Source organism: Tarenaya hassleriana, unplaced genomic scaffold, assembly GCF_000463585.1.
Source record: "Tarenaya hassleriana unplaced genomic scaffold, ASM46358v1 Cleome21, whole genome shotgun sequence".
Lineage (NCBI taxonomy): Eukaryota > Viridiplantae > Streptophyta > Magnoliopsida > Brassicales > Cleomaceae > Tarenaya > Tarenaya hassleriana.
Genome location: NW_010965451.1, coordinates 1,541,022 through 1,551,523, shown reverse-complemented (window position 1 = coordinate 1,551,523; position 10,502 = coordinate 1,541,022). Strand labels below are relative to the sequence as shown.

General features: G+C 41.3%; 3 protein-coding genes across 4 annotated transcripts in view; all 3 read right to left on the bottom strand.

Moving 5' to 3' along the window:
* The window catches only part of LOC104814430 (vacuolar protein sorting-associated protein 55 homolog), a 2,901-nt gene extending 2,663 nt beyond the window's left edge, over positions 1–238 (bottom strand). The window contains exon 1 of one of the 2 annotated variants that reach the window (XM_010542469.1): positions 160–238. The gene's annotated coding sequence lies outside the window, so the exon portion shown is untranslated. The remainder of the gene's footprint in view (positions 1–159) is intronic. The other variant, XM_010542470.1, reaches the window with a different exon arrangement.
* On the bottom strand, positions 220–1,456 carry LOC104814701 (RING-H2 finger protein ATL81-like). Its single transcript, XM_010542875.1, has 2 exons — positions 846–1,456; positions 220–223 (listed from the first exon to the last, which is right to left on the bottom strand). The coding sequence occupies exons 1-2, from the start codon at positions 1,454–1,456 to the stop codon at positions 220–222; spliced, it is 615 nt and encodes a 204-aa protein (XP_010541177.1).
* A 1,054-nt stretch (positions 1,457–2,510) lies between these two features.
* On the bottom strand, positions 2,511–9,389 carry LOC104814431 (ABC transporter B family member 2-like). Its single transcript, XM_010542471.2, has 13 exons — positions 9,041–9,389; positions 8,627–8,681; positions 8,315–8,490; positions 7,262–7,462; positions 6,867–7,126; positions 6,247–6,787; positions 5,734–6,113; positions 5,194–5,603; positions 4,629–4,870; positions 4,277–4,524; positions 3,774–4,195; positions 3,023–3,363; positions 2,511–2,867 (listed from the first exon to the last, which is right to left on the bottom strand). Exons 1-13 carry the CDS (start codon positions 9,308–9,310, stop codon positions 2,661–2,663), a joined length of 3,753 nt encoding a protein of 1,250 aa, XP_010540773.1. The 5' UTR covers positions 9,311–9,389; the 3' UTR covers positions 2,511–2,660.
* Between the last annotated feature and the right edge of the window lie 1,113 nt (positions 9,390–10,502).

The following is a 10,502-nucleotide window of genomic DNA, read 5'->3' as shown; positions in this document are numbered from 1 at the left end:
CTTCCGATCAAACTTAAGCATCAGGAACGAGACCGAAAAGATCCCACATTCATGGATCCATCTAATTACCAGAAACCGATTTCAATCCACACGAATCCAAAATTGAGAAGATTAAACGAAGAATTCGGACAATTACGAAGAAATAGGAGAGAATCATACCGACCCAGGTCAGACTTCCATTCGACGTGATAAATCTCTTCGATATCAAAATTTCAGACTTCACCTGAATTTAAAGTGGAAATTTTGAATTAAAAAAAAGCAATATTTTATAATTCGGCACAATTATCAGCAGAGGACGAGTTCACCGTAATTATCATATACCCGCTAGTTATGCATGCCACGTGTACAAATCCATGTCAAGCGGCTTATATAAATCGGTATTATTCAAATAATTTTATACAAAATATGATTCGAATTAGTATAGTTATTTCTTACTTGATTTTTTTAGAGTTTGTTTATATTTTTCTTCAACGAAATTATATATCGGTTTATCTCTTCCATTCATTGTAAGAATTAAATAAATATCTTCTTCTATAGATTAATTAGCCTATACAAAAAAAAAAAGGTAAAACGACGACGTTTTGCAGAGAAACTAAACTAAAATTCTGGTAATGGATCCAATAGAAGAATCTCCTCCAACTCTATCAAACCGTGCAAGTTCCCCGAACGTAATGCAGCTCTCTGTCTGGTTATGTCCTCTGCTTATTTTCATATTAACCTTCTCCATCAATCTCAGGCTATATTGTTCTTCTTCTTCTTCTTCTTCTTCGTCGTCGTCGTCGTCGTCTTGGTCGTAAACCCTAGGCCAAGCAATGGAATGTCCTGTGGAATGTGACCTCAAGAACCTCCGATCACAACCCTTCACTCCCCTTTCATGGCTTTCACTGTTCCGGTTCGAATTTCCGACAGATTCCTCCACATCTTCCTGTACAACGATCACCACTGCATCATGTAAAGATTCGTGGCTTCTGGATCTAACCAGGCTGATTCCGGGAAGAACGGGCGATTTTTCCGGGGACGAAAGATCTGATTCGAGCTCGCACCGGCAAACCGGGCAAGTCTTGTGTGATTCGAACCAAAGATCGATGCAGTCTGCATGAAACGCATGGCGGCAAGCCGTTATGAGCCTAACGGTGTCTTCGTCCGAGAAATCCGACAAACAGATGCTGCATTCTGTCCCTTGATCTCTGACCGACGAGTAAGGATAGGCAGGGAAAGCCCGAACGATTTTCGGGTCGAGACCCGGGTTCTCGGGCGGGCCAACGATCTCTCCGGAGGGATTTTGCTGTAGATTCCAAGCTAGCAAGAGCCTCTTAAGGAAACAGCGGCATAAGAACAGGGAAAAGAATCCGGTTAGAAGGAGGATGAGGAAAAAGGCGGTGAGAGCTATGGTGATCGGAGCGGAAGAGAGGACATGGACTGGCGGTGGTGAATCACTGGTATCGGTCATCGGCATTTAGGGCCGTACAGGTCGGAGATTTTTCCGGCCGGGATGAGTTTCATAGGTTGCTTGGAGAAGAAGAAAGCTGTCTGAGGAAAAAAAAATAGTTTAAGTGAGAAGGAACAAAAAAACAAAACTGGATGTCTTATCTTTGAAGAGAGACCAGTGGTCTTGCTTTGCTTATTGAGCGATTCCTCTGTGAGAAAACATTGGATTCTTCTTGTCTGAGAAAACATTGGGTCTTTATGTCTAAATATATCGTTTTCCTTGAGAGAAAAAAAAAAGCAGTAACTTCCAAATCTTGGAAAAAAAAAAAAGGACAGTAAGATTGTAGGAACACTCTTTTCTGGTTACCGGATTCGGTTCGGTTCGGTTCAATTCGGTTCGGTTAAATCTGGTTAAAAAGGTTCAGTTATAGATCAAGATTCGCAGTTGAGAAGATATCAAAGTCGTAATCTGCAGCAAACAGAACAAGCAGTAGACAATACATATATACATATACTCTACAGGCTACAGCTATTACCAACGTGACCGGAGACCCACATCAGGGGAAAACCCGAAAACTTTCGGTAAAAAGGAGAGGTTTTTACCTTCGCCGATCCATAACTTTTTACGATCACGTCGATCCAATCTCCATATCCTACTGATTCTCTCCGGACCCTTCCATTTCTGATGCGTTCTGATCCCCGGCTTCTGGGTAACGACGGAAGAAGGCCGTTGAGATGGGACTCCCGAGGGTAAAAAGGTCATATTGTCTTCCCGCCCTTTCGGGTTTTCTCCCTTCGGACCCATTCTTGGCTTCCCCTTCTACGAGTTCCCTCCCATAACCATGCAACTCTGCTTGTAGTAAAAAGAGACAAAACATTAAAGTTCACAACTTTGAGGCCTTCCAGCTTCCGGCAACGATTAGGGTAACAATCAGATCAAGAACGATGTGTTTCTAAAACCATGAGCATTATACATCATTTTCTGATGAATTCAGTTCAACCAATTGGGTCACGTCTCATATATATATATATATATATATATATATATGGAATGTACTAACAATATACAACAAACACCGTTGTGAGCTAAAGAACATATATATATATACACCCCAAATTGAAGAGGAAAAGCATATTTTTTCCGTCCGATATATGGGTTACATAAATCAATGTTCTGTATATGCAAAGGAGATTCACATGGAATTTTTTTTAAAAAAAGAAGAAGATGGAAATCAATGAAGGTGAGATTGCTGCTGAAGACGAATGAGTTTGGAGTAAGCGCCGTCGTCGTTCTCGACGAGGGTGGAATGAGAGCCTTGCTCTATGATCCGACCGTCTTGTATTACGCTTATCGTGTCGGCGTTTTTTATCGTCGATAACCGGTGGGCCACCACCACTGTCGTCCTGTTCCTCATCAGCCGATCTAATGCCTGCTGTACCTGTTTTATAATATATGAATGATAATGAGTGAACATTAGGATAACCCCGTGTCAATCCCTATGTACAAATACCCGGAATCTCCTCGTGTCCGACTCAGAGATCAGCACATTTCCGAAATTCTAGAGTTCATATATATTTTTCGGTAGATACTTACCACTCGTTCGGACTCTACGTCCAATGCGCTGGTAGCTTCATCGAGAAGAAGAATGGCCGGATTCTTGAGAACAGCTCTGGCGATTGCGATTCGCTGACGCTGACCGCCGGAAAGCTGAACGCCGCGTTCTCCGACTTTCGTGTTGTAACCGTCGGGGAGAGAGCTTATGAAGCTGTGGGCGTTTGCGAGTTTCGCCGCTTCCGTCACTTCCGATTCCGACGACCCTTCTTTTCCGTACAGTATGTTCTCGTAGATCGTCGTCGCGAAGAGGGCCTGTTCTTGTTGGACCAAACCAATGTGTTTCCTCAGCGATTTCAGTCTCAGCTTCTTGATGTCTATACCTGAAGATTTTTGTTTCAACAGTAAAACCGGTTAAGGAGTTCGGTGCCGGTCATCAAAACCAGACCAATTCGGTCCGGTTTAGATTCTTAATACATGGTTCGAGAGATAGTGAACAAGAACCGAACGAGAATTCTCGGTTAAGTGCTACTGTCTGAGGCTACCAACCGGTTTTAGGGTTTCTTGGGGTGCAAGAAAAGGATAATTTCTTACTAGAGAAACATTTCTTGGCTCGGTTTAGATTCGTTATTCGAAATAAACCCTCTTAATATTTGGTTTAACCGGGTTGATCATGTCGGTATATGAACAAGAACGGAACGATTAAGTGCTGCTCTCTGAGACCACCTACCGGGTTTAGGGTTTATTGGGATGCAAGAAAAGGAGAGTTCCCGACGAGAGAAGTATTACTAACCATCAATGAGAACTTTTCCGGCGGTCGGATCATAGAACCGAAGAATGAGAGAGAGAACGGAACTTTTCCCCGAACCGCTCTGCCCGACCAATGCCATACTTTTCCCTTGACGCACTTTCAGGTCGAAATCGCTGAAAATCACGATATCAGGCCGAGAAGGGTAACTGAAGTGAACACCCCTGAGCTCAATCGCGCCTTCCACGCCGGAGCTGCCGTCGAGTTCTTCCCCAGCGTCTCCGACAACCTGCGTTTTCCTGTCCAAGAGTTCAAACACTGAAGCAACCATTTGATTCCCTTTGAGCAGATCCGGAGCAAGAGCTAGGGTTTCACCCATTGCTAAAGCTGTCACTATCAGAACCATGAACGTCTTCATCACCGATTTGAAGCTCGCTAGCCCTTTCCCCATCAAAACCGATCCGTACCTGTCAGATTTCATCAAAGTCTCCGTTTTTACACTTATGATGTGTGTGTATATATGTATATGTATGTATGTATGTAGATACCACAGGGCTAGGCCATAGGAGGAGAATATGAAGAACTGGGAAACGCCATAGAAGATTCCTGCGATTTGGCCGCGTTTGAAGGAGCGTTTGGAAGGTTCTACGAGCTCTCTGGAGTAAAGATCCAGAACCTTCTCCTCCGAACAGAAGGCTGCAACTGTACGGATGTTGCTCACAGCTTCTCCAGCGATCATGTTTGCCTTCAAGTACGCCTTGCTCAAGTTTCCACCATAGCCTTGCATGAAAAGTTTCTGGCAAAAACAAGAAATTAGAACATGGGTATTAGGGTTTAATCGTTTCTGTCACCAAAATTAGGGTTACAGCAAATGGAAAACTGAAAGTTATATATATGCACCTCGCTGATATGGCCGCTTATGACAAGAGGATAAGTGGCTAAGACAACCAAAGTAAGTCTCCAGTTGAGTATGAAGGAGATGATGAAAGAAGCGACGACGAGACCGACATTTTGAAGAAGAATCGTCGACCTATCGACAACTATCGTTCTCATTAAAGTGGCGTCGCTCTCGAGACGAGAAGCTAACATCGAGCTCGTGTTGTTCATGTCGTCAAACCATCCGATCTCGTTCTTTAGAACCGCTGAAACAGGAGCCAGAGGATATTATAATTCGTGTTCTTTGATAGATAAGAACCGATTAGAGATTTAAAATACACGGAAATTTTAGAAAATTCTATCAAGGAAAAAGATATATATAGGACAATGCAATGTACTAATTAATCAAGATAAGTTTCCAGATTTATTGTAGGATTTTTTTTCATAAAATCTCGATCAAGTTTATACAAAAATTATGTATAGTTTGTGTGAATTATTCAAACTCGATCATATTTATTGTTTAGGTTTTTCGTAAATCAAATCCATAAAAACGTGAAATTGTGTAACACTTCACGCAGAGAATTTGTACCTGAAAACATCATTTCGCGGACACGGAGAGTGAGACGTTCCCCCATAATTCCAAAACTCGTATGCTCAATGGTGTGAACTATGACAGTGACAATGGCGGCGCAACAGAAGAGGATCGAGATCCGCCTAACCTCGTGCCGAGTTGTGTCCCAATCCATGTAGTAAGAGACGAGAGCATGCGAAACGCCCAGCGCGAAAAGCGGCATCTGAGCTCCTGCAATTAACGCGCCGATCATGCCGGAGACACCGTACGGCCAGTCTGGCCGGATCATCGAGTAGAGACGTCCGGCTGTGACCTTGACTCGTTTGGTCGGATCGGTCGTCTCCGGGCGAGTCACCGAGTCTCTGTCTGAGCAGAAACTCGCGTTGGAACTCACTCTCGTTCTTGACAGCTCACGCGAGTAATTTACGCTGTAACAAAATTAACAAAAATTTAACTTTTCACCCATTTTTTTTTATATGGGTTCTCCGTTTTTTATCCACCGCAAACCCTAAAACAGGTTAAAACCAGAGAGAGAAAGAGACATGAGATCGACGTTACCTGTGAGGTCTGGTGAGAGAAGGGTTCAAAGAAGGATGACGTTGAAGAGAAGCAGATTCTTGGAGGTGAAGAAGAGAAGAGTAAGCTCCGTTAGGGCTTGAGATGAGCTCGTCATGGCTACCGCTTTCCACGATCTTCCCACCCTGAACCACCGCGATGATGTCAGCATTTCTGATGGTGGATAGCCTGTGGGCCACCACAACCGTCGTCCTCCCGACCATCACCCTGTCCAATGCTTCCTGCACGCTCTTCTCCGATTCCACGTCCAAAGCGCTCGTAGCTTCGTCCAAAAGGAGAATCGACGGGTTCTTCACTATCGCTCTCGAGATCGCTATTCTCTGTTTTTGCCCGCCCGAAAGCTGGATTCCTCTCTCACCCACCTGAAATTAAAAAAAAAGTTTCGAGTTTTGCAATTGTTGCGTGTGTTCTAAGGTACACTTTTAAGATTCAATACTGAAAGTTCATCTTTTTCGGGGAAAAGTCTCAGACTTTGTGTGAATTTTGATCGTTTACCTGAGTCTCGAACCCATCGGGGAGATTATTGATGAATGATAAAGCCTCGGAAAGCTTCGCCGCACGGTTAATCTCCTCGACAGTGGCATCACCTTTACCGTACAGAATATTCTCACGGATCGTGGTCGCGAAAAGAGCAGGCTCCTGATTCACCAGGCCAATCTGATTCCTCAGCCACTTGAGATCTAGCTCTCTCGCATCGTTCCCATCGATCAAGACCGAACCCGAGATAGGCTCGTAGAACCGCTCGATCAGAGATACCACCGTGCTTTTCCCGGAGCCGCTTCCCCCGACGAGGGCGACGATTTTTCCGGCGGGAATATGGAAGTTTAGCTTGTTGAAAATGACGACATCGGGCCGAGATGGGTAACTGAAAGTCACGTCCTTGAAGTGGATGTGCCCATCTACTTTGTCAAGTGTACGGCCTGTCTTGGACGCTGTTTCGGACAAGGCGTTTCTCTCTATCATCTGGAAGATAGGATAGGCCGCAGCTTTCGCCCTCACAAATGCCGAAATGTCTGGAGCCGCCTGTCCTAAAGACCTGCAAAGAACAGAACCCTGTAATATTCTGTCTGATTATTCTTTAAGGAACTGGTAATTAAAGAGGAGAGAAGTGTTACAGGCCGGCAATGACGACGTTGAGCATAGTGGTGAAGGAATCGCCTCCGTTGGCGATGCCTTTGTGAACGACGATGCTCGTGAACCAGACGAGCAATGCCCATGACAGGAACAACACGCAGTGCATTGAGCCAAGACCTAGCCCCTTGGTTAAACCTGCTTTTCTTCCGTACTTGTATGTGTTCTTCAGAGCATCTCTGTACGATCTCACCGCCTTTTCTTCCCCTACAAATGCTTGTACGGTCCTCACATTTCCGATTACCTGTCCAAAGAGAGAGAGGGAGAGATGAAGACCATAACCGGTCTTGGTATAGTTCCGGTTCTCTATTTTTTGAGACCTTTAACCTCCGGTTTAGGACCATACGGTTCTGCAATCAACTGGCTCGAGTTGACTCACCTCTTCTGCAATCTCACCGGCTTTGACGTAAGACTTCCTGACTCGGGCAAGCAAACCAGTGGCGATGTAAGCGTAGAGGCCGCCGGCGAGAGCTATGAGGGGAACAATGGAGAGTGTAACCAGACTTATTTGCCATACCCTCGCGAACCCGATCGCAAAACCGGCTGTGAACCGGCTTATGTAGTGCAAGAAGTTCCCTACCTGCAATGAAAACCGGCCATAAACCGGATCCAGGTTTACCGTCAACCGGGATTCCATGACCGTAATTAATATAAATCTTATATATGCCGTTCCTAAAGCGGAACAGTGCATGTGGTTCTCAAGAATTTCAAAGGAAAATTTTCTAACCGACAATATTTTACATCAGATAAAGTCATATCCGACTCAATCTGCATCTAACCAGACCAACTTTATATACGTTGTAAAGTTGAGCATATTAATTTTAAATGCGATACAGCTATATATATACATATATATATCTAACCTAATTTTACTGACCATGCATTGATTATTTTGCATCCAAATATGGAAGGATATATAGAAGGCAAAATATTAATATGTTATTGAGGTGTGAAAAACATTATAGGGGAATGGATTACTATAACTGGAAAATAAAATAAAATATGCCAAATAGAAATAAATAAAGCCATCAACGCTTTACTGACCTTATTCCTTTGCCCCTACACGTCAACTTTTAGAGTTTGCTTTTACTTATTGTAAGCATTAAAAATAGAAGGGTTATGCATGCATGCAAATGTTATGCGCTATATATATATATATATATATATATATATATATATATATATATATAAATCAATAAAACCACAAAGATTACCTCAATACAAATTTAAAATATTATATATACATATATAACACAAAAAATAGTATAGTAGGATGCGTTTGTTATCACGGAAATAAAAATATAAAAATAAGAATACGGTAATTAAATACACATTATTCCTGTAATTATGTCCTTCATACCGATACCGGTTTAACCAATTCGTAGAGAAACCGGTTTGGTTAACGAGTGAAAAAGACGGAAATGGCCTTTACCTTCTCGGAGAGGGCGTCTTGGACGACGATGATGTCGCTGGTGATGGCGGAGATGACTTCTCCGGTGGAAGCCTCAGTGTCGAATACGCTGATGTCTTGTCTCAACATCGAACTTAGATACGCCATTCTCATCTTCGCCGCCTGTCTCTCCCCCGTGTGCATCCAACATGCCACCTCTTTTTTTTTTTAATAATATTAATAATAATAATAATAATAATCAAGAATTTTTTAAAAATGATAATAATAATAATAAATTCGATTTGGGTCGAATCCGATTAGATTTTTATAGCGAGTAATTAGCTAGTTTGTTACCTATCCAAGATGAGAATAGTATTGCCACACTCAGATACACGAAATCCAGCGAGTACTGCACTCCAAATTCAGGAAAAAAAATTAAAAATCACTCGGTCATTTACAAATGCGTATACACACACACATATATATATATATAGAGAGAGAGATATGTGGAATTAGGGTTTTGAGAAGGACTACGAAAACAGAGGCACAAGAAATTTCAGAAGAATATAGATTTTGAGAGGTCATTTACGGATCAATTTCTTTGGAAAACTGCATGGATTTCAAAAACCCTAATTTTTAAAAAGAAAATTGTGCGGCACTGAAATCCATTATTCCAACAACAATTCTCTACGTTTTCCCTCAACAATCATGGAAAATATTTTTTTTTAATATATACTTTCCGAGATTTAGACATATAAAAAAAATCACCTTAGCAACTTGGGGAGAGGCTTCTTTAGGGAAGAGGTAAGCAATGCCGATGATATTGATGAGTTTGCCGAAGAATATGAAGAAAACCGGCACAGAAGCTCCATGAACGCACGCTCCTATGGATCCTATCGCCATTAAAACGTAATCATAGAAATCGGCGAAGGAGAATAACTTCACCAGTGACACCTTCGCCTCCTCCTCCTTCCTCTTCTTCTTATCCGTCGGATCTCCGGCATCGTTCTCGCCGGAAACCGATATTTCCGGGGGCATTATGGGTTTTCCGGTGGAAGAGGAAAAGGGTATTTGTTTGGATGGATAGAAAATGAGAGAAAGTGAGAGAAAATATATATGAATTAATGAAGAGGAGGGGAAGTTAGTTCGTGAGGAGGGAGAAAGAAGATGAGAAATTTAATGCGAAGGAGATTAAAGAGCAAGTTTTTGGTCTTTGGCGATAACTATTTGTTGTGAAATTATATCTTTAAGACGTTAGTAGTTAGTGTTAATTCTCTCTCTCGCTGCCCTGCCCTCGTCATTATAATGTAGTATGTATGTTATTATTCACATTGAAAACATTATAATATAATTTACTATATGGTTTACTATTGTTATTATATTTGGGGTTTGAATTTCTTGGGCATGCTACAATATGGTCATCGTATTTACTTTCTCGATCGTGTGTTTCATCTGTTTTTATTTTACCATAATCACGAGAAAGGATATTCGGATATACTAAGATATGGTTTTGAAATTTTATCATCAAGATTTATCTTACATTTTTTTTAGGAAATCAAATTTATTTAATGGTTACATATATATGCTGTTGTTGTTTCTTTACATATTAAAAGTATTTTTCGTATATAATCATTGATTTTTTTTCATCTATGATCCTTCACTTTAAATTAATGCTATTAGCCTCGGAAATATATATGACAAGTGGCATGAATATACGCCAATTGATAATTAATTCATTTTACGTAGTGAACATCTTATATGAATTTTTTTTTTACCATGCAAAAGCATAGAAAATAACTAGAAGCTTATGCTATCCTTTATTTTCAATCCATATATATCCGTAACAAGCACTAAACCAAATAATGTAAAAAAAAAAAACTGAATTTGGAATCAATATTTTTAATTAATCTTTCTCTAATCGTTCTATAAGTCAATTTCTGTTTTTTTTAATTCAAACCCGTTTATTCGGCCGTAAATACCAAATTTAGCAAATGACTGGGCAAAAAAAAAAAAATTTAATCTTAAGAAACAAAAGAGAAAATAATTTAACAGTGTAACAACAAATAAAGATAATAGATGATGTATGCTGCCGGGACAGCGTTAAATAAAACTGGAATTTCTTCCACATCTAACTGCAACACTGCTCTTACCCAATCATAATACTCCACGTGTCCAAATCTGCTTACGAACCGCTTTTCGTCCCACGCGAAGTGACGAGGTCTTCCTGCTG